Source organism: Malus domestica, chromosome 15 (genome assembly GCF_042453785.1).
Source record: "Malus domestica chromosome 15, GDT2T_hap1".
Lineage (NCBI taxonomy): Eukaryota > Viridiplantae > Streptophyta > Magnoliopsida > Rosales > Rosaceae > Malus > Malus domestica.
Window position 1 is genome coordinate 7,358,718 of NC_091675.1, and position 27,280 is coordinate 7,385,997.

At 40.1% G+C, this 27,280-nt stretch overlaps 4 protein-coding genes and 1 long non-coding RNA gene across 6 annotated transcripts; 2 read left to right on the top strand and 3 right to left on the bottom strand.

Moving 5' to 3' along the window:
* The first annotated feature begins 60 nt into the window (after positions 1–60).
* On the top strand, positions 61–14,648 carry LOC103456069 (L-arabinokinase-like). The gene is made up of 29 exons (XM_008395698.4): positions 61–527; positions 620–727; positions 1,077–1,145; positions 1,295–1,378; positions 1,523–1,599; positions 1,758–1,824; positions 8,851–8,908; positions 9,025–9,092; positions 9,177–9,239; positions 9,335–9,388; positions 9,480–9,582; positions 9,666–9,775; positions 10,179–10,298; positions 10,385–10,441; positions 10,712–10,878; positions 10,963–11,125; positions 11,321–11,404; positions 11,626–11,751; positions 12,007–12,137; positions 12,211–12,292; positions 12,429–12,516; positions 12,686–12,729; positions 12,826–12,921; positions 13,018–13,094; positions 13,226–13,423; positions 13,575–13,740; positions 13,839–13,910; positions 14,117–14,320; positions 14,393–14,648. Exons 1-29 carry the CDS (start codon positions 420–422, stop codon positions 14,516–14,518), a joined length of 2,970 nt encoding a protein of 989 aa, XP_008393920.3. The 5' UTR covers positions 61–419; the 3' UTR covers positions 14,519–14,648.
* Positions 14,536–16,255, bottom strand: LOC103400209 (AIG2-like protein D). The gene is made up of 5 exons (XM_017323117.3): positions 15,844–16,255; positions 15,669–15,741; positions 15,489–15,581; positions 15,153–15,236; positions 14,536–14,904 (listed from the first exon to the last, which is right to left on the bottom strand). Exons 1-5 carry the CDS (start codon positions 15,999–16,001, stop codon positions 14,761–14,763), a joined length of 552 nt encoding a protein of 183 aa, XP_017178606.3. The 5' UTR covers positions 16,002–16,255; the 3' UTR covers positions 14,536–14,760.
* Positions 16,256–16,462: 207 nt separating this feature from the next.
* Positions 16,463–18,817, bottom strand: LOC103456070 (proteasome subunit beta type-6). The gene is given in 8 exon segments (XM_008395700.4): positions 16,463–16,792; positions 16,921–16,995; positions 17,323–17,396; positions 17,940–18,051; positions 18,145–18,217; positions 18,308–18,363; positions 18,462–18,538; positions 18,627–18,817. Coding segments are annotated over 8 exon segments (714 nt in total). The 5' UTR covers positions 18,739–18,817; the 3' UTR covers positions 16,463–16,657.
* Positions 18,818–19,278: 461 nt separating this feature from the next.
* On the bottom strand, positions 19,279–27,250 carry LOC108169300 (transcriptional corepressor LEUNIG-like). Of its 2 annotated transcripts, XM_070813743.1 has the most exons (13): positions 27,128–27,250; positions 26,305–26,888; positions 23,293–23,397; positions 22,885–23,118; positions 22,506–22,595; positions 22,218–22,386; positions 21,703–21,820; positions 21,038–21,147; positions 20,695–20,844; positions 20,267–20,422; positions 20,046–20,162; positions 19,720–19,926; positions 19,279–19,535 (listed from the first exon to the last, which is right to left on the bottom strand). In XM_070813743.1, the coding sequence occupies exons 2-13, from the start codon at positions 26,877–26,879 to the stop codon at positions 19,392–19,394; spliced, it is 2,175 nt and encodes a 724-aa protein (XP_070669844.1). In that variant the 5' UTR covers positions 26,880–26,888; positions 27,128–27,250; the 3' UTR covers positions 19,279–19,391. The 2 variants fall into 2 exon arrangements, with proteins under 2 accessions (XP_070669844.1, XP_070669845.1); XM_070813744.1 differs by lacking the exon at positions 27,128–27,250 and having other exon boundaries at positions 26,301–26,496.
* On the top strand, positions 25,490–25,785 carry LOC139192184 (uncharacterized). The gene is made up of 2 exons (XR_011576116.1): positions 25,490–25,629; positions 25,661–25,785. It is a non-coding gene; the product is annotated as an uncharacterized lncRNA (long non-coding RNA).
* Positions 27,251–27,280: the final 30 nt, after the last annotated feature.

Sequence of the window (27,280 nt, forward strand, 5' to 3'; positions counted from 1 at the left end):
CGAACAAACCCCCAACCAATTATCCCCTTTATCATCCTCTCTTCTCCGAAAGCCCAAATCATTGTTGCCCGGATTCTTCGGAAGACGGTGCTGTTTCGGATTGTACGACATCGGAAAGCGCGAAGATCGCCCATCCTAAACTGACGTGGCATTGACGTGGATTATTACCTAACTCTAGCCGCGGAGCTGAAGAAGGAAAGAAGAAGAGGATAAACATCAAATCAAAACCGGCAAAAACCCGCTCTCGATCCCTTCGTAATTATTCCAAAAACGACACCGTCTCTATCTTCTTATCCTTAATTACGTAATTACCCAAACGCTTCTTCTTCTTCCTCTATAACTGACATTCTCCTCTCCTCCTCCGCAGCAGCCACCAACTGCTATTTTCTAGAGAGAGAAAGAGGGGAGGGAGAGAGAGAATGAGGATTGACGAAGAGATCGAAGGAGTGTCGGCGTCGAGGAAACACCTGGTTTTCGCTTACTACGTCACTGGCCACGGCTTCGGCCACGCCACTCGCGTCGTCGAGGTCAATTTCTCACTCCGATCAGTCAAACTTTTCAAATTTTTTGTGTCGAGTTTCCATTGGCTGTTGATCAGCGCCGCATTCTGTGAGTGTAGGTTGCGCGGCACCTGATTCTCGCCGGCCACGATGTCCACGTCGTCACCGGAGCTCCAGACTTCGTCTTCACTTCCGAGATTCAATCGCCTCGCCTCTTCATTCGAAAGGTAACGCTTTTACAAATTCAGGCTCGCAATTTGCATGTCTGCCGATGATGATTATTCATCAAAATTACAAGTTTGTAGAATTATTTTATAATTTTTGATAATTTAAGCTTGCAATTAATAATGTAGCAGTGGAAACTCACTAATTTATGTAATGGTAAACAAAATTATGATAATTTATATGATTTTTGATATTTTAGCTTGAAATTAGTAGTTTTGCAGTGGAAATTTTAGTAATGTAATGTAATGGTAAACAAAATTGTGATCATTTATATGATTTTTGAAGATTTAGCCTGAAATTAGCGATGTAAAGTTGAAATTTTGGTAATTTATGGAATGGTGTGGATATTAGGTTCTTCTGGACTGTGGAGCTGTTCAGGCAGATGCTTTAACAGTTGATCGTCTTGCTTCCTTGGCGAAGGTAGCGACTAATTTCTATCTGCTGTTTTTTTAAATTGTATTTTTTATACCGGCAATGAAGTAATGTTGCTTTTCGATTTTGTTTTTCAGTTATTACTAAATTTTGGGTATTTTTGTTGTGTTTGCTTTTCTTTTGCTTGGCTGTGTTAGTATTCGGAGACGGCTGTGGCACCTCGGGCTTCAATCTTGAAAACGGAAGTGCAGTGGCTGACCTCCATCAAAGCTGATTTAGTGGTACTTAAAATGCTTCTTCTGTGGTTTGTTATTCATTGCTTTTTAGTCGGTTAAGCATGAATTGAAGGGAACTTGGATTTGTGTTAATATTTCCCTGATGATCTCGACTCTGATTGATATCTTGTTCTACTTGTACAAGAACAGGTCTCTGATGTTGTTCCAGTTGCGTGCCGTGCAGCAGCTGATGCAGGAATTCGATCTGTTTGTGTCACCAACTTCAGGTATCTTGCTATTACTAGCATTCGATTTTGCTCCAACTCTCATAATTTTGAAGTGTAAAAGCATATCTTGAAGTGATAGTTCCAGTTCTGACTTTTGATGATCTTGAGTTGTCCAACCATTTTTTGAAACTCTCTCTGCTCGTTCTTGCTCTATACAGTTGGGACTTTATCTATGCAGAGTATGTTATGGCTGCTGGAGATAATCATCGTTCAATCGTTTGGCAGGTGACCTTCCTGTGCTTTAGACTGAATTATTTACTTTAAGATTTTAGTCATTTGCGGCTTACGACGATATGTATAAACGACTAGATACCAAAGAAGGAGAGTTGGATATCTATAAACTATCTAGAGCAAGGGAAAAGAAGACAAGGGACCTAAACCAAGTGAGGTGCATCAAGGATGAGGATGGAAAGGTTCTTGCTACAGAGAACGCGGTTAAAGACAGATGGAGAGGTTATTTTCATAATCTTTTCAATGAAGGACATGAAATGAGTGCTTCTTTAGGGGAGTTGAGTAACTCAGAAGAGTGTAGAAACTACTCTTTTTATCGTCGAATCCGGAAGGAAGAAGTGATTGTAGCTTTGAAGAAGATGAAGCATAAAAAAGCAATAGGCCCAGACGATATACCAATCGAAGTGTGGAAACTTTTGGGAGAGACAGGTATAACATGGCTCACTGACCTTTTCAATAGGATTTTGAAAACGAAGAAGATGCCAAATGAGTGGCGAATGAGCACTTTGGTGCCTATCTACAAGAATAAGGGCGACGTACAAAATTGCATGAACTATAGGGGTATTAAGCTAATGAGTCATACAATGAAGCTCTGGGAGAGAGTCATTGAGCATAGATTGAGGCAAGAGACACGGGTTTCGGACAACCAATTCGGGTTCATGCCAGGGCGCTCAACCATGGAGGCAATCTATCTCTTACGAAGATTGATGGAAAGATATAGAGATGGGAAAAAGGATTTACACATGGTCTTTATAGATTTGGAAAAAGCGTATGATAGGGTCCCAAGAGACATTCTTTGGAGGATTTTAGAGAAGAAAGGAGTACGAGTAGCATATATCCAAGCTATAAAGGATATGTATGAAGGAGCAAAGACTGCCGTAAGAACTCATGAAGGACAAACCGAAAGCTTTCCCATAACTGTAGGATTACATCAAGGCTCATCCTTAAGTCCTTACCTTTTTGCGTTGGTAATGGATGAGTTAACACGACATATTCAAGATGATATTCCTTGGTGTATGCTTTTCGCAGACGATATAGTGTTGATAGATGAAACTCAGGAAGGGGTAAATGCAAAGCTTAACCTTTGGAGAGAAGTGTTGGAATCTAAAGGTCTTCGCCTAAGCCGATCAAAGACAGAATATATGGAGTGCAAGTTCAGTGCAAATGGAGGCCAAAACGAGTTAGGGGTGAGGATCGGAGATCAAGAAATACCAAAGAGCGACCGTTTTCGTTACCTAGGATCTATCTTGCAAAAGAACGGAGAATTAGATGGAGATCTCAACCATAGAATACAAGCTGGATGGATGAAGTGGAAGAGTGCATCCGGCGTGTTGTGTGACCGCCGTATGCCACTGAAGCTCAAGGGAAGATTTTATAGGACAGCAATAAGGCCGGCGATGCTGTATGGCACAGAATGTTGGGCGGTGAAACATCAACACGTACACAAAATGGGTGTAGCGGAGATGAGGATGCTTCGTTGGATGTGTGGGCACACGAGAAAGGATAAGATTAGGAATGAGGATATCCGGGGTAAAGTAGGAGTAGCCGAAATTGAAGGAAAGATGAGAGAAAATCGGTTACGGTGGTTTGGACATGTGCAAAGAAGGCCTACTGACGTTCCGATTAGAAGATGCGACTATGGGACAGAGGTTCAGGGCCGAAGGGGTAGAGGAAGACCTAGGAAAACTTTGGAAGAGACTCTAAGAAAAGACTTAGAGTACTTGGATCTAACGAAGGACATGACACAGGATCGAGCACAATGGCGTTCTAAGATTCATATAGCCGATCCCACTCAGTGACTTGGATTTTCCAAGTCTCCAACCGAGAAGTTTTCCTCACTCGGGAAATTAAGGGAACACTACCCCAACCTACATGCTCCACTCAGAAAGCTTCAACATACAAACTTTAACAAAAGAAAATTCAAAGAACTTAGCGAAGAAGGCTTTGGTGTATTTAACACAATACGTTGAAATGAAGGAAATCTTATTTATTGATATCCCCGATAAGCTACAAATATGTACATATACATGAGTCAAAATAAGCACACAAGAGGGAGCCTTCACAAAGGTTGCTTAGGAGAAGTCTCAGCAGTCGGTAGAGCCCCAGAAAGAGAAGGCACCGGAGGGGGATCATTTGGAGCCTCAGTACTGGACAGAACCCTAGAAGGAGGAGGCATCAGAGGTTGATCATTTGGAGCTTCATTACGCGGTACAGCCCCAGAAGACGAAGGCAATAAATGCCTTTGGAACAAACCCACAAATCTCTGATGATCAAGTAAAACCTGACCATCAGTTTCCTTCATCTGGTCAAGCTTCCTCTTCATGTTTGTAGCATAGTCATGTGCGAGCCGGTGCAACTGTTTATTCTCATGCTTGAGCCCTCTAACCTCCTGTTTGAGACTCATCACTTCAGCCGCCAATGATTCAACTTGGCGGGTTCGAGCAAATAGGCGTTGGGCCATATTAGACACAGAACCTGCACATTGAACACTGAGAGCCAGCGAATCCTTAACAGCTAACTCATCAGACCGTTTGGAAAGTAGTCTGTTATCTTTGGGAGTGAGAAGGTTCCTGGCCACCACCGCAGCGGTCATATCATTCTTCATCACGGAATCCCCAACGGTAAGAGGACCAGTAGGGGAGACGAAGGATGGGCGCCATATGTTGTCTGGAGAAGGCGGGGCTGCCTCTTCAACAAGGTTCAAGTCAAAACGACGGTCGGAGGGGCCAGACATTTTCAAAGGTGTTGAAGAGAGAAGAGGTCGGACAAATCAAAATCTTAGAAGTGCAAGAATGGAGCTTCTACTGGTGGAGATTCAAGTGTGCTTTGGAACTTAATGCCAGCCCCTATAAAAATCTGCACTCGACGAAGCTTCAGAAATCGAAGAGGCGCCTGCTCAGAAATCGAAGAGGCGTTTGCTTTCTCAAAAGCTGGGCTGCTTAGAGATCACGAGGGTTGATCTCAGAAATCGAAGAGGCGTTTGCTTTCTCAAAAGTTGGGCTGCTCAAAGACCACGAAGGCCGATCTCAAAAATCGAAGAGGCGCTCGCTTTCTCAAAAGTTGGGCTCCCCAGAGACCACGAGGGCCGATCTCAGAAATCGAAGAGGCACCTACTTTTCCAGCCTTTTCCAGCCTTGTCAGCACCTGTCACACGCACACTCAGTTTTGCGGAAATTATGGGCATTCTGTCAAAGACTTCTGGGGAAGTAGAAAACACATGAATCTTACTGTTCAATCACCCACTTCCCACACGCAACAATAGCTCATGGGTACCACAGATAACTTTGCCAAAGTTGAGCACGTGAAGCTTGCAGCTCCCACTACATCGCTCTGACCAAGAAGGGTAAAAGAATAGCAAAGAAACAGCACTAACAAAGTTTAGACCCATAAATTTTGAAGGTCTAGCTACCATATTATTACCCACAAGGGTAAAGGAACAGTACCACTGCTGGATAATTGGAAAGTCCCTGTGTGTCAACCTCTGTGCTTCGTGGCAAGGTAGACTAGCAAACATGCCCAACCTTTACTCACATTCGAGAAAACACTCCCAATAAGATTGCTTGCTCCAAAATCGAAGAGGCACCGTCCTCCGAATCTCGAGAGCCAGACTCCCAACATGACTACTTTCTTAAAAATCGAAGAGAGGGTAAAGGAACAGTACCATTGCTGGATAATTGGAAAGTCCCTGTGTGTCAACCTCTGTGCTTCGTGGCAAGGTAGACTAGCAAACATGCCCAACCTTTACTCACATTCGAGAAAACACTCCCAACAAGATTGCTTGCTCCAAAATCGAAGAGGCACCGCCCTCCGAATCTCGAGAGCCAGACTCCCAACATGATTACTTTCTCAAAAATCGAAGAGACACTGCTCCCCGAATCTCGAGAGCCAGACCCCCAGCATGATTGCTTTCTCAAAAATCGATGAGGCATCGTTCTCCGAATCAATCGAAGAGGCGCTCGCTTTCTCAAGAGCTGGGCTGCTCAGAGACCACGAGGGCCGATCTCAGAAATCGAAGAGGCACCTACTTTTCTAGCCTTGTCAGCACCTGTCACACGCACACTCAGCTTTGCAGAAATTATGGGCATTCTGTCGAAGACTTCTGGTGAAGTAGAAAGCACATGAATCTTACTGTTCAATCACCCACTTCCCACACGCAATAATAGCTCATGGGTACCACAAATAACTTTGCCAAAGTTCTCTGCCAAAGTTGAGCACGTGAAGCTTGCAGCTCCCACTACATCGCTCTGACCAAGAAAGGTAAAAGAATAGCAAAGAAACAGCACTAACAAAAGTTTAGACACATAAATTTTGAAGGTCTAGCTACCATATTATTACCCACAACTGTAAAGGAACAGTACCACTGCTGGATAATTGGAAAGTCCCTGTGGGTCAACCTCTGTGCTTCGTGGCAAGGTAGACTAGCAAACATGCCCAACCTTTACTCACATTCGAGAAAACACTCCCAATAAGATTGCTTGCTCCAAAATCGAAGAGGCACCGTCCTCCGAATCTCGAGAGCCAGACTCCCAACATGACTACTTTCTCAAAATCGAAGAGAGGGTAAAGGAACAGTACCATTGCTGGATAATTGGAAAGTCCCTGTGTGTCAACCTTTGTGCTTCGTGGCAAGGTAGACTAGCAAACATGCCCAACCTTTACTCACATTCGAGACAACACTCCCAACAAGATTGCTTGCTCCAAAATCGAAGAGGCACCGCCCTCCGAATCTCGAGAGCCAGACTCCCAACATGATTACTTCCTCAAAAATCGAAGAGACACTGCTCTCCGAATCTCGAGAGTCATACCCTCAGCATGATTGCTTTCTCAAAAATCGAAGAGGCATCGTTCTCCGAATCTCGAGAGCCAGATACCACAGACCACTTTTTCAAAGTGCTCTGACAGAGTTAAAACATGTGAAAATGGCAGCTCCCACTACCGTGCTATGACCAAGCAGGGTAAAGGAATAGCATTACTACTTGTTGTTAGGGAGACTCCTATATATGTCGACCTCCATCCCCAACGGACAGGCAGACCTGCAAAAATGCTCAACCCTTCATCATATCTGAGAGGGCACTCCCAACGAAGCCTTTCGAAATATTCAGCTTTCTTTCCCCCCGATAATACCTCTGCAAACAAGCTATACTAGAGCAAGAATATCTCATATCATCAGGGTTAAAAGCAAGAGTATCCCATATCATGCTTTTTCCCTGTCTTTTCTTTTGGCCTTGTTTTTACCTGCAAGACAAGGAGAAAGAGAGCAATCAGTCAGCACTTGGAATCAAGCTTCCAGCCAGGAACTGACTGCCTGGAACCCCTTACCTGATTACTTACCTGGCATTGCTCTCGAGTACTCATCTTCAACATCTTATGTTTCCAGGGAAGATTCCGCATCTGCTTGAGGAACAGATAGGGCAAGTGCGAAGGATACAAGGAAGTATGTGGAGACAAGCGTAACAGCACACGTGCCGATACATTCATTACTCTGTCAAAAGCAAAAGTATCCCATATCAGCAGGGTGGAACGTACTCTAGATTTGATGGACTTGTTTTGACCCTCAAATTCTTCAGTCGGCCTTATACTCTGGAGGAAACCAGAAAACCCTCCAGCTCAGTTCAAGAATAAGCCTGTGGAAAGTTACTTCTTCAAAAGCAAAAGTATCTCATATCATCTCTTCTCATTTTTCTTCTCTTTATCCTTCATGCTGTTGCAAGATGGGGAGAAGGTGAACAATCAGTCGGAGCTCTGATTGCTTACCTTGTCTGTCACCTCTTTCAGCAGACCCCCTAGCTCGGCGACTTGGGGGACTCCTACTACATGGTTTGTATCGCGCTTGACCAAGCCTGAAACTACAAGTAAGCCTCAAGTGAAATTGATACATTACCTTGTGCATCTCCACCAGTTAAAGATACCACCCCTGGATGGAGGAAGAGTACTTCCAGAGAAGATGCCACATCTACCTATGAGACAGATAAGGCAAGTCAAGACGACACCACACTCCGATACTTAGAAGTTTCGTGATTACGAGATCATTCTCCCACAATATTTTCTAATGTCATTTGTACTAAATCATTCACTTGTACTCACTAAATGAGAGCTTGAACCTATGTACTTGTGTAAACCCTTCACAATTAATGAGAACTCTTCTATTCCGTGGACGTAGCCAATCTGGGTGAACCACGTACATCTTGTGTTTGCTTTCCTATCTCTATCCATTTATATACTTATCCACACTAATGACCGGAGCAATCTAGCGAAGATCACAAAAAGCGATCGTTTTCGCTACCTAGGATCTATCTTGCAAGAGAACGGAGAATTAGATGGAGATCTCAACCATAGAATACGAGCTGGATGGAAAGAGTGCATTCGGCGTGTTGTGTGACCGTCGTAGGCCACTGAAGCTCAAGGGAAAATTTTATAGGACGGCAATAAGGCTAGCGATGTTGTATGGCACAGAATGTTGGGTGGTGAAGCATCAACACGTACACAAAATGGGTGTAGCGGAGATGAGGATGCTTCGTGGGATGTGTGGGCACACGAGAAAGGATAAGATTGGGAATGAGGATATCCGAGGTAAAGTAGGAGTAGCCGAAATTGTAGGAAATATGAGAGAAAATCTGCTCCGGTGATTTTGAACATGTGCAAAGAAGGCCGACTGACGCTCCGGTTCGAAGATGTGACTACGGGACAGAGGTTCAGGGCCGAAGGGGTAGAGGAAGACATAGGACAACTTTGGAAGAGACTCTAAGAAAAGACTTAGAGTACTTGGATCTAACGGAGGACATGACACAAAACCGAGCGCAATGGCGTTCTAGGATTCATATAGCCGACCCCACTTAGTGGGAAAAGGCTTTGTTGTTGTTGTTGTTGCTCATTGCTTCTCACCCACTCTCTCCATTTGATATGATCTGGTCTGTGTCTCTCTATATATCAATGTAGGATGTGAAACATACTTAAAAGTGATAATAAGTTCACTTATGGGTTCTTGATGTTCCTATGTAAATTTTCTCTGTGTCAATATAGATAGCAGAAGATTATTCCCACTGTGAGTTCCTCATCCGCCTCCCAGGATACTGCCCAAGTATGTTGCTTTCTACCCCAAGACAGTGGCTTCCTTGTCTTTATTTATCATCGTTCTCTTTTTGGTTCAGGGAATTGTTGATTAGTTTACCTCATATTGTTGTTATGACTTTGCAGTGCCTGCTTTCCGTGATGTAGTTGATGTACCTCTAGTTGTGAGGAGGTTTCGCAGATCCCGCAAAGAGGTTTTCATCCATATATCTTTAACAAATCACTTTCATTATTGATTAAATTGATCGCATTGATTTTTCATTCTTTTCCTGGTATAGGTGAGGGAGGAACTTGGAATTGGAGACGATGTAACTCTAGTCATCCTCAACTTCGGTGGACAGGTGAAATTGCTGTTTTAGTCATGTATTTGGTTTCACAAAGAAACCACTTTGTGAGTATGTCTATTCTTATTGTACTTGTATTTCTCTATCTGCAGCCAGCAGGCTGGATGTTGAAGGAAGAGTTTTTACCCCCTCGATGGCTGTGCCTGGTATTTTCATAGCATATGTCGTATGTTTTCGTTCTGTTTAATGGTGCTCAGATATTTTATAACAAAAAAAGGTTTTTGTTTTTCGATTCAGGTTTGTGGTGGTTCTGACACCCAGGAGCTTCCGTCAAATTTCATAAAGCTTGCAAAAGATGCTTATACACCTGATTTTATGGCAGCGTCTGACTGTATGCTTGGTAGAGTATGAAACTATTTTGGTGGGAAGCTTATGTTGAAGGGATAGAGATTGAAATTTTTTTTTCGGTTCATTTTATTTCAGGAAAAATTGGATATGGCACTGTGAGTGAAGCTCTTGCGTACAAGTTACCTTTTGTCTTCGTACGCAGAGATTATTTCAATGAAGAACCTTTCTTGAGAAATATGCTTGAGGTATGAATATGATCCCCTATCTTACAAAAGAATAATATTAATTTCATTTGTTGAACACATGTCATGTTGAACAATGATGTATACACAACACATGTCCTGTGCACAACGCATTTATGTTCAACAATGATACAAGTAATTTAGGGCTCGTTTAGTATCCTTCTTGGATTCAATTTTTTTGTTTTTAAATAATTGATGAATGCAGTTAAATTACTTAAGACCCATTTGTTTCAAAAACAAAAAATTTGTATCCAAGAAGGATACCAAACAACCCCTTATATTTTGTTGAAGTCTGTGACCCATTAATTTCCGATAGTAAGCATGATTAAGAATCTCTTTCTTTCCTCTCTTATATTCTTGTCAAGAATCTGATACTAGTTGGGTTTAAAATAATCTCTTATAACAGTATTATCAAGGTGGCGTTGAGATGATTAGGAGGGACTTGCTCACTGGTCACTGGAAACCTTACCTTGAGCGTGCAATCAGTTTGAAGCCATGCTATGAAGGAGGTATCAATGGTGGTGAGGTACCTTCGTTGTTTCTGGAATCGTATGATTAGTTATACACTTGTATTTTGCATCTGTGTGGTAATGTACAATTTGAAAATTATAGGTGGCAGCTCACATCCTGCAGGAGACTGCTATTGGGAAAAACTATGCATCAGATAAGGTAATTGAACTTTCAGAATTGGTAATTTTAAGAAAAAGAGTATAAAATCAACTCTTAGATTTCAGAACTCAATACCAAATAGTTTTATTACCACTATCAGTCTGACACAAATTCGTGTGGAAACTAATTAGCCAAACTGTGCAAAGCCAAAAATAAAAGGTCTAAGGTTGGTTGGCAGAAGACTCATTTGAACAATTTGTCAAAAAAACTACTATGTTTCAATGAAATAAACTCACATTTTGATTCCCCTTTTCTCATACTAAAATGTAGCTAAGTGGGGCAAGAAGATTGCGTGATGCCATAATTCTTGGGTATCAACTACAAAGGGTACCTGGACGAGATATGGCAATTCCTGAATGGTATGCAAATGCGGAAAGTGAACTTGGAATTGGATCACCTACTTGCGAAGTGAGCGAGAAGAGCTCCCTAATGAACTCGTGAGTTGCATCTTCTATCACTCTTGTTTTTATGCAAGAATTAATTGGATACTTCATATAACATCAATGCAACTCTATTTGTAGATGCACTGAAGACTTCGAGATTCTTCATGGAGATCTTCATGGTATTTCAGATACAATGACTTTTTTGAAGAGCTTGGCAGAACTAGATTCTGTTTATTACTCTGAAAAAACTACTGAGAAGCGCCGGGAGCGCAAGGCTGCAGCTGGACTCTTCAACTGGGAGGTCTCACTTGGTTCAACTAAAATCTCATAGGCTTTGTCTTAAGTTTTAAATTTTTTATAACCATATCAGCAATGCCAGTATTGTTTAGAAGTTTGGCTGAGGAAAATTGTAGATGTTTTTCATATTTTTTTTCAGAATCTGAACTGTTTTTACAATGATTTTTCTGAGTAATTGTAATTGATTTTTGGGACACAGGAAGAAATTTTTGTGGCAAGAGCACCTGGACGATTGGACGTAATGGGAGGGATTGCTGACTATTCAGGAAGCCTGGTCTTGCAGGTTTGTCTCTGTATTTGATGGATATTTGTTGTTCTGCCTGCTAAGCCTACTCTTGCCACTCGGTGCAGCGTACACATGTGTGCGCACTCTCACTGGCACGCAGACACACACATCTGTGTACACATATTGTTGAAAACAGAAACCTAGCATTCAAACTAGACTCATGGGACAAAAACCTTGTCTTTCCTCCTGACGGTTTCTTCTGATGTTTTCTCTCACAGATGCCGATAAAGGAAGCCTGCCATGTTGCTATACAACGAAATCATCCAAGTAAACATAGGCTCTGGAAACATGTCCTGGCCCGGCAGCAGGCAGAAGGACGAAACCCAACACCTGTCCTGCAAATTGTAAGTGTAAGCATTAAGAGTCAATATGTCTCTTAAGTATAGCAAGTAGGGTTGTCTTTATCTTTGGGAAGTGAGAAAGGTTTAGACTGTCGATATAGTTGCTCCTATTGACACAATAACATCTGGTTGTTAATTTTCAAAGTCATCCCAACAGCTTATGGAATGATGCCTGTGTGTAGGAAATACCTTATTTTAAAAATAGAAATAAATATAATTGTCATTACCATTACCATTTTCATATATTGGTTGTATCAGGTCTCATATGGTTCAGAGTTAAGCAACCGTAGCCCAACGTTTGACATGGATCTTTCTGATTTTATGGACGGAGATAAACCAATGTCATATGAGAAGGCAAAGAAATACTTTTCACAAGATCCATCCCAAAAGTGGGTCAATCATCCTTCTTCAATTTGTCTGTATCTGGAACTTTGTAAACTACTTACATGGTTTCAATTTCAGGTGGGCAGCATATGTTGCAGGTGTCATTCTGGTTTTGATGATAGAACTAGGTGTACATTTTGAGGACAGCATCAGTTTGCTGGTATGTGTAGGCATTTTTGTTTAGAATACGTTGATTGTTCAGTTGATATATAGCGTACTCTAAGGTTGCTTACAAATAGCTTACTGTCATATATTATGACCATAATGTTGCCATCTCCACTTGCAATAACATACAGGTTTCCTCCTCAGTCCCGGAAGGCAAAGGTGTCTCTTCTTCTGCTTCTGTGGAAGTCGCTACCATGTCTGCCATAGCTGCTGCCCATGGTATTTTCATTATTCAAATTAGCTTTTTTTAGCTATTCTAATTGTGTATTTAAAAACAACAGAAGCAGTCCTTTTTAGGTGCTTACATAATACTCATTATGTTTTAAAATTTATTATCATATAAAGCAATGGAAAACAAAATGACTGAAACCAACCCTGTGCTTTGTAGGATTAAGCATCAGTCCCAGAGATCTTGCTTTGCTTTGCCAAAAGGTTGAACCTTCAGCACAGTATATAATTAGCGTAGACTGTTTTTCTTTTGATATTTTCATTGTGTTCATAATTTTGATTATTCTAGTTGTATATTAGGTGGAGAATCATATTGTTGGAGCACCATGCGGTGTGATGGATCAGATGACATCTGCATGTGGTGAAGCAAACAAGCTTCTTGCGATGGTGTGCCAGGTATCCGCTATTGATGTTGCGGAGAACAACCATCTTGCTGCATTTCTAATATAGAGATATTATGTCATTTATTTTTTTGTTTGATTCTCCCTACAGCCTGCTGAGGTTCTTGGACTTGTAGAAATCCCTGGCCATGTTCGCTTTTGGGGAATTGATTCAGGAATAAGACACAGGTTGTCAATGACACATCGTCTTATATATATCAACTAAACTGTCTTTAACCTCATTACCAAAATCATACTTTTTGGCCCTAAAATCAAATAAGGAATTGTACTTGAGTCTTGCCGGTTTTCTTCTTGTATAGTGTTGGAGGTGCGGATTATGGATCTGTTAGAATAGGTGCCTTTATGGGTCGGAAGATGATAAAGTGCGCAGCATCTATGATTTTGTCTCGATCGTCATCAACTGCATATGGGACAATCAATGAATTGGAGGATGATGGTTATGAACTACTTGAAGCTGAGACTTCATTAAATTACTTGTGCAACCTGCCACCTCATAGGTAATATTCTCCACCAGGACTTTTAAGAAACTCGTTAAATATTAAGGTTCACTTACTGGCCAAAAAACAAGGGCGAAGTTTTTAGCTAAATACCTTACATCTGTATTAATCATGTAGAAGTTTATTTATATTTTCATAACTTGAATTTCAGATATGAGGCTCTTTATGTTAAGGTCCTTCCTGAAACTATACTTGGTGAAACTTTTCTTGAGAAGTATGATGATCACAACGATCCAGTTACAGTAATTGATCCAAATCGTAGCTACGTAGTGAGATCACCTGCTAGACATCCTATATATGAAAATTTCCGGGTTAAGGTTAGTACCGGAATATTATATGACGATACTTTTGTTTCTTGTTTTATGGACTACTATTCAATCATCTAAGTTATTTTTGGTATTTACTTGACGTGTAGACCTTCAAAGCACTGCTAACATCTGCAAATTCAGATGATCAGCTTACAGCTCTTGGAGAATTACTGTACCAGGTATGTACAAGTTTCTGATTTTGCAAGATGGTTGATGAAAACTTGGAAATTAATGCGCTAAAACAAGTTCTAGTTTGGGCGAGTTGAAAGATCATTTCTATATGCCAGTTACCTGCTCGTGAAATAAAGAAAGAACGAGATGCGCACCCATAAATCGGCTTGTACTAGTTAGCTAGCCAGTACCTGAACATAATCTTCTTTTGCAGTGTCACTACAGCTATAGTGCTTGCGGACTTGGCTCCGATGGAACAAATCGGCTTGTACGGTTGGTACAAGAGATGCAATATGCTAAATCATCTAAATCCGACGATGGGACGTTGTATGGAGCCAAGATTACAGGTGGAGGTTCCGGTGGAACGGTTTGTGTTGTTGGAAGGAACTGTCTGCAGAGCAGCCAACAAATTTTGGAGGTAATTCTATCAGGAAGAGATTTTGTTATTAGGATCATTACTGCAGTAGCTGATAGATTTTGACCTATGCAGATTCAGCAGAGGTACAAAGATGCAACAGGGTATCTGCCATTTATTTTCGAGGGCTCGTCGCCTGGTGCCGGCAAGTTCGGGTATCTAAGAATACGCCGCCGTGTCTCCCTCGATCCAAATGAGTAATGTATTGGAGTATAAAATGTCTTGTAATTTGCCTTAATTTAAGCCTTCCATTCAAGGATCACATTTGGTACAACTCTCTTGCGGACGTATAAGATTATTCCAAGTCCAAATAATAGTTGTTCTTGATCAATGCCTCAAACAAGTACAGAAACTTACTTCAATTATTACGATATACACTGAATACGGATCATAGAACGACAGATGATGTTTATACGGATTAGAATCTACAACTGAGTCTAGGATTATGACGCGGGCGGATTCTCGCGATCCTGCTGAAAGAACGACTCGTATGTTGCAACCCTTGGCTTTGCTTCGGGCAGCTCCAGCTTTTCCATAAAACCCGAAGTCATCTTGACGAAATCTTTCATGTGTAGTTGTTTCCATTCCTTCTCATTTTAAAAGGATCAAACCAACCAAGAAAGTCAGACAGAAGTAAAAGAGAGCGCTAATGCTAACCAAAATCGATAACATTAGAACGTTGTATATTAGGTTCTCTTAAGGGTCGTTTGATAACCATTTTGTTTTCAGTTTTCAATATCTATACACGAACTCGAACAGAAAAGTAACTTTGTTCCATTTCGTTTACTTATTTTGTTTCAATCCTCCTAAGAAGTAAGAAGAAAGAAGAGTTTACCTCGAAATCCCAGTCTCCGTACAAGTTCGGATCATTTTTGTTGCTCCAAACGTATGTTTGAACAAGCAAACTCTCAGAAGTATCCTGCAGAAAAAAAATTGCCGCCCTCCGTCAAATCCATATTTTTAGGACCAATTCTTAGTAAAAATGCAAGCGAAATAGCACTTTTAAGTGCTTTTGGAACCCAAAAACGTTTTCAGTCAATTTAAAAGCGTTTCCAAATGCCCTAAACCTTTCCCAAGCAGTGTCTTCAATCTGATATTCTCATAGCATTGTATTGTATGCAAGTAAATATTTACAATCGAGTAAAAAGTTGAAAAGTGAAAAAGCGAATACCATCAAAGAGACCTCAACAGTGCTTCTTTCATACTCAACATCCTCAAATTCATCTAAAATATGTAATTCAGGATCTGTGATGCCCAACAGCACCTGCAGAAAACACACACAAAAAACAAATTTTACCTTAATTATGTGATTAATTATGTCATCTAAACTTCATTAACAACGGTAACTTGCCTTGCCGGCAACTGCTGTATTCTCGACGGGTACAATCGCCGGATAAACTCTTCCTTTGATGCTGTACCTATGACTGCACGTTCATTTCCACATCAGAATCATATCATCTCATCGAATTATATTTATCTGAGAGAGAGAGAGAGAGAGAGAGAGAGAGGGAGAGAGAGAGACTGACTAGCCATTGAGGAGGGCAGGGGAGGATTGAGGGATGCGATTTAAGAGGACACGGCAGACATCCTCCGCCATGAGGCTGCCGTACACGAACACCTTGTGGAGGCTCTGCGACTGACCACCAACGTTCGCCACCACTGAACTCATCGCGCCACCACTCATCTCTCTCTCTCTCTCTCTCTCTCTCTCTCTCCCTCTCTCCCTCGAATATTGGAAGTGTGAAATTCAGGTGGTCAATTTTTCAGCTCATCATAATTATTCACCATAGCATATTACAACCACTATACGACAATGATATCATTAGTATTTTTATTTAAAATTTTTAGATGCCTTTTGAGAATAAATACGATTGGTCGTCATTTATATGATGATAATGATGTTTTCTACCAAAAGCATATGTTATATTCATATTCTTTAGGATCCGAGTCCCATAAACCCAAAATACAACCGTTAAATGTTACTAACCACTATGAGTCAATTGCGGATTACATAACATTTTTAATGTGATACTTTTATGTTTATGAGACAAGCGCGTTAAGACGCTTTTGGTACCGGAGATTCCATTGTCAATTTAAGTAGTTTCGTGAAAAAGGAAACGAAAGAAACAAAAGCGAACGAGACAATGCACGGACTACAATAGTTACAATTTAAGCATATGTAGGTCGAAAGGTCGAACCAACGTACAACAACTAAATAACAAAAGATGAGCAATTTTCCAAGATAGGAGTTGAACACCAGATTCCTCCTTGAAAACAAGAGTTTGATGAGTTAAAGAAACTAATGGAAAGTAGCCGGACTCCTATCGGTTAGCAAGATCTTCATTGTGTGTTCATCGGCTCAGGACTAGCGGAGTTCAAGATGTCCAACAACGAGTTTTGAGGCTCCAACTCCTCATGCCACAGTGGAAGTTTGTCACCAGGATAGTAGTTTCTAGTCACTCCCTCGGAATTGATCTGCAAAACCGCACAAATGAAACGGAAAGAAAGGGACTTAGCCAATATATGGTCTTGTATGTTCGAAACAAAAATGCTAATCTGATTGCCTAAGTCTCAAATAGAGTTGAGGGGGAAAAAGAACATACAACTACAGTACGGACAACACCCCCACTGGCACCATCTCGTGCAATGGCAAGAGAAACGGCCTTGACCACCAATTGCTGCAATGGTGCCACCAAAGATTCGTAAACAATAAAGCTCAAAACCAAACTTTACATAACGATAGCAATCCTTTTATTTGTCACAGGGAATGCCTGAATAATATCATCACCAACTACATATTATATATGATGGAGCCATAAAATGAAAATCCTAGTACTGATTTCCTTTCCAAGGGTAAAAGCTTGCTTGCAATATTGTAGCATTTAAGTTATTTATTGATGCAAAATAGCAACCAGGTCAAGTCCCATGGAAAATTAAAACTTTTCATGACCAATTTGTTCCCAAGTACTAAATTTTTGAATCTGCAAACATGAAGAAATACATACCTCGGCTTCATCCTTGGTCATTCCTTCTTTCCATGCTTGATCGAAAAATCCATACAATTAACTGGAGCCAGATCCTACAAAACGAAATATTATGTTAAGCCAAACTCTAGGGAAACACTATCAAACTGAACATCCTTGGAAGGCAAAATCACATTTAAAAGTTTAAAACTTCCAAACAGAAACTTCCAAGTTTTCAAGCTACAAAATATGATATGGAAACCAATCGCAATGATGTGGGGATAATAGGGATATCATATCTGAACATAACCCTTGTTTTGGCCGGTATATATATATGTTGTTGATCCCTCAAATTCCATTCATTGACCCCAAAATGAATTACTGAAATGTCATTGAGGCACATCCAGCATTACCAATCAGTTTCATTCTACTAAATCGAGTTTGATAATTGCCCAAAAAGTATCTCGATTATGCGTGTCCATAAGTATCAAAGAAGACTTCAAAGCCAAGTCATAAGTCACTAAAGATCCTATTTCAATCAAACAAATCCTATGACTTTCTTTTTTGTACAAGCGGTGCAATTTCATCCCACAACTATAGCAGCTCAGTTAGAAACACAAATTTGACACTCAGTTGGAAAAAAATCCAGCATAACATACCTCCAATGGCAAAGGGCAGCTCTAGCAGTGTGCCACCAAGAGGAATTCCATAAATCTTACCGCCTTCGTACTTGTCCCAGCCGCCAACAATCAACCCAGTTTCCAACATATTCTGCCAAATCCAAAACATCACAAGACTACAAACAAAATCTAACACAACAATACCAACAAACAAGGAACTAAAACAGTAAAATAAAAAACCAACCTTGTTGCCATAAGACAGCAGCCTGACGAGGTTTGCACAAACTTTCACAGTCGCAGGTTGGCCAAGCTGAATGCTGAGAAAACACAAACCCATCAGGAAAAAAAAATCAAAGGAGAATCATAAAAAGGAAAAGAATTGCAGAACAAAATAAGGAAACACTGACGTGTGCTGATGGAGGAAGTAGCGCACGTAGTCGGAAACAACTTGGGAATCGGCAGCCTGGGAAACCCAAAAGGGGAAAACGTTGGAATAGTCGAAAAAAATTAACAAATTGATGATATTGAACTGAAAGGAGTGAAATTTGACAATATGGGTACCGATCCAGAGCGGCAGACGTAGACATTGTCGGTGAGCTGGGTGATTTTGTCGGAGGCGCGATTGGCCACGTACACTCCTGCAAGAATCAAAAGGCGATTTGGGTGAGTGTTGAAAGTGAAAAATCAGCTTAGGGTTTTGGTGGAGGAGAGAGTGAGGAGATTTACCGGTGCTGGTACGAGAGTCGGCGGCGAGTACGACGCCCCGGTCGTAGGTGACGCCAATGATGGTGGTACCCATGGAGTGAGGGGCGTTGAGATCCATGTCGGAAGAAGCCATAACGAATCAAAGGTTGGGTTTTTCAGAGGAAATTGAATTTGCAGACTTAGTGCACAAGTTGTTTGGATTTTCAATATTATGTGGGTTTTGGGTCATTTGGCCCAACAGAATGTTACATTTGGGCTTCAATATCTTTATCGAGTCTCTCTACCTTTATGATCGCTTTATAAGTCCTCCGATCAGGTGAAGAATATATCTAGAAATTAACTCTGAATAACTCTCTGTGAATGCAGTTCCAATTTGAACTTTTTGGGTTTGTCATTGAACTGGTAAATTACAAAGATTGAACACCTTTTTTATTTAGAAGATTTAAACTTTTATTAGAAGCATGTATCAGCGGCTGGAATTGAATGTCATCAGCGAATCGATGATCAAAACTCTTGCTCGGTGAATATCTGGTTCCAGGCTCCAAATTAACCAAAATTTACAACTCCCTGGAATTTAACATTACATTATCTGTTTTGGTTTCAGATTTTTGTATACAACAAAGGAAAACGGAAGCATAAAAGTATCTGTATTTGAAGCGTTACAACAAGTCCATGAAGCATCAAAATAGATGTTTAATTAACTTTATTTTGTTATAAAGTAACAGGAATACAACAACAATAATAATACAAGTCAGTCAAAGTTCTTTGATCAGAGTAACAACCATTTCACTTCCAGATCTTGACAAACTTATCGTGACTAGCCGAAGCAATCAAACCTGTAACAGTTGACACCGCCAAAGAATCAATGAGTCCTTCATGTGCTTGTAGAGTCATTGTCTTGTTCTCTGTCATGTTCCATAACTCCAGTGTCTGCAATTATTTTCCCCAAATAAAAATCAAAATATGATATCTTGCAGCAACACTAGTACCAGTAAAGGATTGTTTCTCCCGTGTAAAATCGGAACAATTATCCGAACGGCTTAAGAGAGTAGTGGTCTCCAAGCAAAAAATGTAACAAACATTATATAAGAACAATAATGCATAATTGACTTGCCTGATAGCAGCCAATGACCAGCAGTGAAGTATACGTAGGATGGAAAACGCATGAATGAAATTTATTTCCGTTGCAGATCAACTCATGAACGCATTCCCCTTCGCCTCCCGCTCCAAGTGTCCAAACTCTTACAGAGTCCTCGCTGACAGATGCAAGGAATTCGCCAGAAGGATCCCAACACACAGAATGGATAGGCTTAGTATGCCCCTGCATTCAAATCCAAATTCCAAGTAATGCAGTTGAGAATTCACATGATAATATTACATGATCCGTTTAAATTACAACTATGAATGAAAAATTACAGTGAGACAAAATGTTAGACTGACCTGTAAAGAATGCCGACAAGTCTGAGTCTCAACATCCAGTATAGATACAACATTCTCTGCGGCTGCAGCAAGAAATCTTCCAAGACGGGGTTGAAATCTAATTTGTGCCATACCACCCTAATACGTTCAAGCATATCAGAATCACCAAAACGTAAATAATATGAAAACCACCACTACCCCACCCCCATCAACTTCCTGCATCCCAGAAGACAAGATTCTACCTTAAACACGCGCGACCAGCCGCCATAGTTAATACTCCAGTAGCGTATCTGACCTTCCCCGTCACAAGAACAGATGAGGTCATCTTTATTTGGGTGGAAATCTATTGACATAACAGAGGCCGAATGTCCCCTAAAGTTACGGAGAGAATAACCAGGCTGCAGAATAAAAACATAAAGAAGGCTTGATACAGCATGTCACAAAAGATAAATCATCTTTTTAAGAATAGAGGCACAAACTCAGCACCCGAGCAATGAAGCATATAGATGAACTCATAATGGCAAAGATTACAGAATGTATGATAGAAACCAAACTACAAGTATGTATACTTAGTTTGATTACTCAAACAAGTCTTCAAATCTCGAATCAATAGGTTAAAATCAGAGTATAAGCTAAGTAGATGATAAGGACAGAAGAATTTTTCACTAACATTGTCCGCATCCCAAATCCTGATAGTCTTGTCGAATGAAGACGTTGCAAGATATGGCTTGCTCGGACTAAAACGAACATCAGTTATCAAAGCTGAATGTTCTTCTAGCGTACTTTTTAGCTTTAATGTATCTGTGTACCACAATAGAGCCTGCATAATACACATGTCAAGAACACTCTAAATAAGTACAAGCATCAACCAACAAAGTAAACGTTTTTAAGAAGTAAACTAAACAAACAATTTCACATGTTAATGTTCGGGAAGAATCAATTAGCCAATATGTAGCAGCAGTTCTGAATCCTCCCACAGAAGTTATTAGCAATTTCAACATCCATTCACTCACCTTTTTATCATGGCCCCCACTAGCAAGAAGCTTCCCATCTGATGAGAAGTGACAGCTTGTAACCTTGCTTGCGCTTGCTTTAATAGAGTTTACTTCCGTAAATGTGAACCCTGCAGTCAAATTCAAATTCTGAGCCCTCGAAGTAAACAATAGTAGCTGCAAAGAACCAGTTTTACTTATTTTAATTATTTTAAAAAGAAAAAAAAAACTATGATGAACAAAATAACACTTACAAATGCAATTCCCTGAAACCAAGTACATGACCTAAAAGATGTAGTTGAAAAGTAAGGTTGCAGAAAAATTGGTTGACAGATTTTTTATTTGTTGACCGTATGCTAGTTACTTCCCATGATAAGTTACATCTACATTCTCTCTTTTGAATGTTCACGAAGATAAGAAGAACGAGTACACTGTTTGTGTGTTTGTGGACAACACAATTATATATGCGAGATAAAAATTGACAAAAGAAAAAAGACAAAGATCATTAATTGAGACTTGTGAGTCAATACCGATGACTTGCAGTGTCCTGGTTTTTATGAATGTATATATGTAATATTCAAGAAAATAGGAAAGAATTGCATTGTAGGTGAGAAAATACTGGCAGATACTACGTTCAGGATGATGTTAAACAAAGAATTCATTCAACTACATGGCCCCCACCGCACCTACATCCATACATCGACCAACAGCATCTCTACGGTGAAGCTGATGAAAGGGCTGGGGAGCTTGTATGAAAGCTTTCTGTTTCTTCTGGAGAAGTCCACGGTGAAGCTGCTCCAAACCCTAACAAGGAGAAAAACAGTTGCAGAGTATTAATGGGTGATACTCTAAGCTTCGGAAATGCAACCAAATAGACGATAGAGATTTTAAATTTAAACGAACATTGGTCGCTTCAAGATTCTAAACTTTAAAAAATAATGTAAATATTGTTTAATGTTTATTTTACGATAAAAGAAATTCATTTAAATTCGTCTAGGTGCATAGCTGTTAGGTCTAAGTTCAATGTTTGATTAGTGCCTAACATTTTATAGAATATAATTCTAGCCAATTTAAGCTTCTTACATTGGCTTTAATATACCGCTTACAACTATTTTGGTAAAGAAATTATTTTTTATTATGAATATTGACTCAAAACTTTGTATTTTTCAATATAAAAGCAACAGCTTCAATTGAACCTTACACTTATTTGAACTTTATCCCTCTCTTCGACAAATCCTGGCGTCGTCGCTCTGCACACGTGCCCCCCTCTGTACGATACGGTCAGCATCGCTGGGTCATCCGGGTCGCGATCCACCTGTTTTGTGGCCGTGCACCCCTGCGTGCCTCTGTATATGCACCTGTAATACGATCTGATAAACAAAAACAATTAAGCAAACATCAGATTCAATTCTCACCGTTGGATAATATCATTACAACCTCCTATTTTTCATTTGATTACAAATCTACGATTGAGATTTAAATTCAGTGCCTTGGATGTGACGAGCCGAGCACATCCTTTTGACCGTACTTGCGCCAGCTATACCCGTCTTCAGGACGATCCGCCGGCACCCGAACTTTGCTGAATTACCAAAAATCACAACAATTAATTACTATTCCAATGTGGAATTTCTAAAATACGCCATAGTCCGTCGACCCGAGACACGGACCGGGTCCATTAAGTAAAACCGAGTTGAATCGTTCGAGTCAACCCGCTTGCTGGGATAGTCGAACCAATTTTCATGGTTTGTTCATCGGGACTACGGAAAAACCAACAAAATTCTATCAACTCAGTAACCGTGAGAGAATGCGTATTTTAGCTGGGGAGAGGAATAGTAAGCTAAAATGCGCTGGTAGTGAATGACGCGTACCATATCTCTAAAAGCTTGCGTGAGGTACGGTCAGAGCGGTCGGGTTCGTGATGCGTCTTTTTCAACGGCGCCAAAGAGAAGGGAGAGTTGGCGCTAGACACGGAAGAAGCTATATCTGTGTGCTCGGTTGAATCGATATCTTGGAGCTTGGGAGAATCTAATCTTTGAAGCTCGGAAGAAGATGTTCCAACTGTGATCCCGGCAATGATTTCCCTTAGGAACGTTCCTTCGTACCTGGTAGGTAAATTTGAGAATGAAGCAAAAGTACGTAAGATTTATTAGCAACTACAAGATTAAATAAACTAAGGGCAAGCGACATCCACACTAAGGGCAGGGGTAAGGGTTTGAATCGTGAATCTAGTGAGTTGTTGAAGAAGGTCTCAACCACCATGGCAATTCACCACTTACCACTGACTATCTTGGAGCTTGGGAGAATCTAATCTTTGAAGCTCGGAAGAAGATATTCCAACTGTGATCCCGGCAATGATTTCCCTTATGAACGTTCCTTCGTACCTGGTAGGTAAATTTGAGAATGAAGCAAAAGTACGTAAGATTTATTAGCAACTACAAGATTAAATAAACTAAGGGCAAGCGACATCCACACTAAGGGCAGGGGTAAGGGTTTGAATCGTGAATCTAGTGAGTTGTTGAAGAAGGTCTCAACCACCATGGCAATTCACCACTTACCACTTACTATCTACTAATTTTTGTTTTCATTTTTTATGAAAATTGAAAACTTGTTTTGTAACTAAAAACTAAAAACGAAATAGTTATCAAATAACTCCTAAGTTTTGTACTACAGTGTTTAATATCAAAGATTTCAATCCATACTCACAATCATTTTATAGGTTATTCATGTGGGCAATTAACAACCTTCTTTTTTAACGTGAAATGTTAAGCAGTTTTATTAGAATCTTAAGGAAATGTACAAAATTCAAAGAGGTAATTTTGGCAATTGGTTTGTAACTTAGTTGGTTAACAACATTTGCCTTTGCACTCAAGGTCCATGTTGTGTGGTACAGTTCAAAATTAGAATGATGTAGAAATTAGTTTTGTGCTACCTATCTCATTTTGGTGTGCATTTGGGTTTGGATTTGACTTCTTGGTTGGATTTTCTATTTGGTAGAAAGATTTTGTTAATTACCTATTTGATTAGGATTTGGATTTACATCCAATTACGATTAAGATTCTCATTCTAACCTAAGTCCTATGCATTATAAATAGGACCTTAGGGTTTAGTTTATTTTGTGTGCCTTCACCATTGGTTTAGAGAATTTTCTCTAATTGGGTTTTGGGGTGGAGGTTAGCATTTGGAGTCATGAGTGCAGGCAAACGTCATGGCACATTCGTTTGGCAGTTCGTGAGAATCAATTTGCGAGTTAGAGAATGATTTGGGAGAATCTTCTCGGTTTGTTTTGGGTTCTCTACTCGTTTGGTTTAGGGTTTGTAATTTGTAAAATTTGGGTAGTGAGAGTTACACTCATTTGTAATCTTCGTTTTTTTAGTAAAATGATAAGCAATTTTATTATAATCTTAAGAAAATGTACAAAATTCAAAGAGGTAATTTTGGCAAGTGACTTGTAGCTCAATTGGTTAAGAGTATTTGCCCTTGCACTTGAGGTCTCATATTCAAATCCTCATTTTCGTAAAAGGTAATCCTGAAGTAAATTTAAAGGGTCCTCAAACAAAAAAGGCTTCAAAGAAAAAAAGAAGGTCAAATTGGCCAAACTAATGGCCACCATATTGGCATCAAATTTATAATACGACAAAGCACGACAAGCAACAAAAGAACACATTCATCACTCAAAAGTCAAAAGAACTTCAATCTTGGAAACTAAAAATTCAATCACGTTTTATACAACACACCACATTAGAGATTATGCACACAAAATCACCAACAAAATTAGCAAGGGAACACTCTTTGCATAAAAAAGCACCGACTCCAAATAGAAATGCAAAAGATACAAAAGATTCTTCACGCCCCTAACCGCCATTGAAACTACTGGTTACATCAGGTTAGAGTCAGACCGCACCAACACCAACATGAGATACTAACAAAAGACACAAGTCCAAAAGAGTAAAGACAAGCCGCACTAACATCTATAAAACTCAGACTACAAAAACCCAATCTTTTACTAAGCCCACACTACTAAACAACCAAAACCCTAAACAAATCTAAAAGTTAGGTCTCGTTTGACATCCCATATAAGGCATCGAATAGGATAAATAATACGTTCTGGGTGTTTGGTGTAATTGTGTACTAAATAGTACTCGTATAATTTCTACGGTTCCACTTTTTAGTCCAATTCACACCTTATTTATCTCTCGTTCTCTCTATTTCCTTCTCCAATTTGTCTCATGCGCATCAGAAACACGAATAATCAGCTACCCACCTACCTCGTAGGTGACGCTGAGAGCACCATCCTTTCCCTCTCCGTCAGCCTAAACCCAACTTCTCCCATCCCAAGATCCATTCTCGTCCTCACACATCGACATCGGCTATGAATTGAACCCATTCCTCCTCATCTTTCTGACTGTGTTCTTTCTCATCCGTCATTCATGCTGTTCTTGTCAACCCAGTCGCAACACTCCGACAAGAAATGTGGCTAGCGGGATTTCCTCTTTCAGATCTACTTTGAGTTTTGAGTTTCAATTCTTGGTAAAGATTGAGCAACTGCAATTTTTGGTTGTATTTGAGTGGAGATAGATGAGTTGGGTTTGAATTTGGTTGGGTGAAAAGCAAAGGTGTTTGAATTTGGTTGGGTGAAAAGCAAAGGTGCTGCGAGGAAGATGGATAATTTTTGGCTTTTCTGTGTGAAAAGCAAAGGTCTGGGCAAATCTGGAAGTATCATGGCAGAGTTTTTGTTTTGGATGAAATTAATCAAAGTTGAGGCACCCAAATTTTTATCTAAAATTAGATTTATAATTTATCTTCTCAACAATTATCTTTTTAAAATTAATTTTGTATAAAAAATAAATACAGTATGATTATCGGCACAATATCAAACATTGTATTAAAAATTTTAATCTGGCAAACCACCAAATGCCCGACTAATATAATCAGTACTATTCGATAACTAATTATCCTATCCGACTGAAATAGTCAACACAGTCTGAACTGAGGCTTAAATCATGAGTGCCACCACCCCCATGTGAATAAGCGCAGCTATCAGGCCACACACATCTAGAAGAAACAATTGGAGAACAAGCTCATATATCTTCAGAAGGCTTGAACTCTAGCAATTCAACTTTGACATTAAATTTAGAGAAATTGATGAAATATAAAAGGAGAATTTCGGGAGAAGAATTGGATTGAAAAAGAGATAAAAAATAATGACAGCGAACTCAAATCTAAGCATGACTGTTAATGACGATTTAAAGAAATAATGAACAAACAAACAGAGAAAAGTACGTACTTACCCATTAGTCGTTCTGAAAACCCGGGCTGCCAAACCTGGAGCTGCAGTAAGAGCATCTGTCCAGTCTGTCAAACCTGCAGCTGCAGTAAGAGCATCTGTCCACCGCAGTAGCTTTTCTTGTATATCTGTATCTTCATGGAAGCGCTCTCTATGCTTCTGAAATGCTAGTACAAAAGTAGCTATAACATCTGACGGACTAAGATCGTAGAATATTGGCAGAACCATTTGCTTCAGTGTTCTTCTGCACTCTATGATCTGCACCAGCTCCTCAAGACACCAGATGGAATCCGCATACCTACTTGAGAAGACGATGACCGAAATCTTAGACCCTTCGATTATTTGCTTCACTTTGTCTGATATATTTTCCCCTCTTCTTATTGAATCGTTCTCCTCCATAAAGAAGTCAATTCCGGCGTCTTTCATTGTCCAGTAGAGGTGGTCCGTGAAGGTTTTGCGCGTGTCTTCGCCAAAGCTCAAGAACACATCGTAGGGTGAGGAGGATGAGGTGGTGGAGGAGGAGGAGGAGGAGGACGGTGAAGATGAAGGTGAGGCTTCAAGGGCTGTACTTGTATCCATAACTGCTTACTGCAAAATTAATGATTAATTCAAGTCAAAGTGCACAGATCAGTCCACAAGAAAAGAAGTGCTTCTCTATCTACATAATTGGATCGAAGTGCGCTGATTTGCTCGCCCAAGGGAAATCGAAATACGATGGCTTTTCATAAAAGCAAATAAATCTGGATAAGCAACACAATAGAATACAATGCCCAACTAATATCTAATTGAGAAAATAAAGACTAATAATCGAAAACAGAGGAAAAAACCTGCATGATCCTTCATCCACACCTAATTCCCCAATTTACAAGATGAAAGATTTGAAGAGGAAGGAATAAGAAAGAGGGAGAAGAGTGTAGAAAAATTAGAAGAGGAGAGAATCATCGTTGACGTTTAGGTGGTTTGTTGACCCTTAGGTGGTT

Coding starts and splice junctions, on each gene's coding strand:
- LOC103456069 (XM_008395698.4), top strand. CDS start 420: ATGAGGATTGACGAAGAGATCGAAGGAGTGTCGGCGTCGAGGAAACAC. Junction 528..619: donor ACGCCACTCGCGTCGTCGAG/GTCAATTTCTCA, acceptor CTGTGAGTGTAG/GTTGCGCGGCACCTGATTCT. Junction 9,093..9,176: donor TTCGCAGATCCCGCAAAGAG/GTTTTCATCCAT, acceptor TTCCTGGTATAG/GTGAGGGAGGAACTTGGAAT.
- LOC103400209 (XM_017323117.3), bottom strand. CDS start 16,001: ATGAGTGGTGGCGCGATGAGTTCAGTGGTGGCGAACGTTGGTGGTCAG. Junction 15,742..15,843: donor CCTGCCCTCCTCAATGGCTA/GTCAGTCTCTCT, acceptor ATGAACGTGCAG/TCATAGGTACAGCATCAAAG. Junction 15,582..15,668: donor ATACAGCAGTTGCCGGCAAG/GCAAGTTACCGT, acceptor TGTTTTCTGCAG/GTGCTGTTGGGCATCACAGA.
- LOC108169300 (XM_070813743.1), bottom strand. CDS start 26,879: ATGGATACAAGTACAGCCCTTGAAGCCTCACCTTCATCTTCACCGTCC. Junction 20,845..21,037: donor GTGGGGGCCATGATAAAAAG/GTGAGTGAATGG, acceptor TGTATTATGCAG/GCTCTATTGTGGTACACAGA. Junction 19,536..19,719: donor TGGTCATTGGCTGCTATCAG/GCAAGTCAATTA, acceptor AAATAATTGCAG/ACACTGGAGTTATGGAACAT.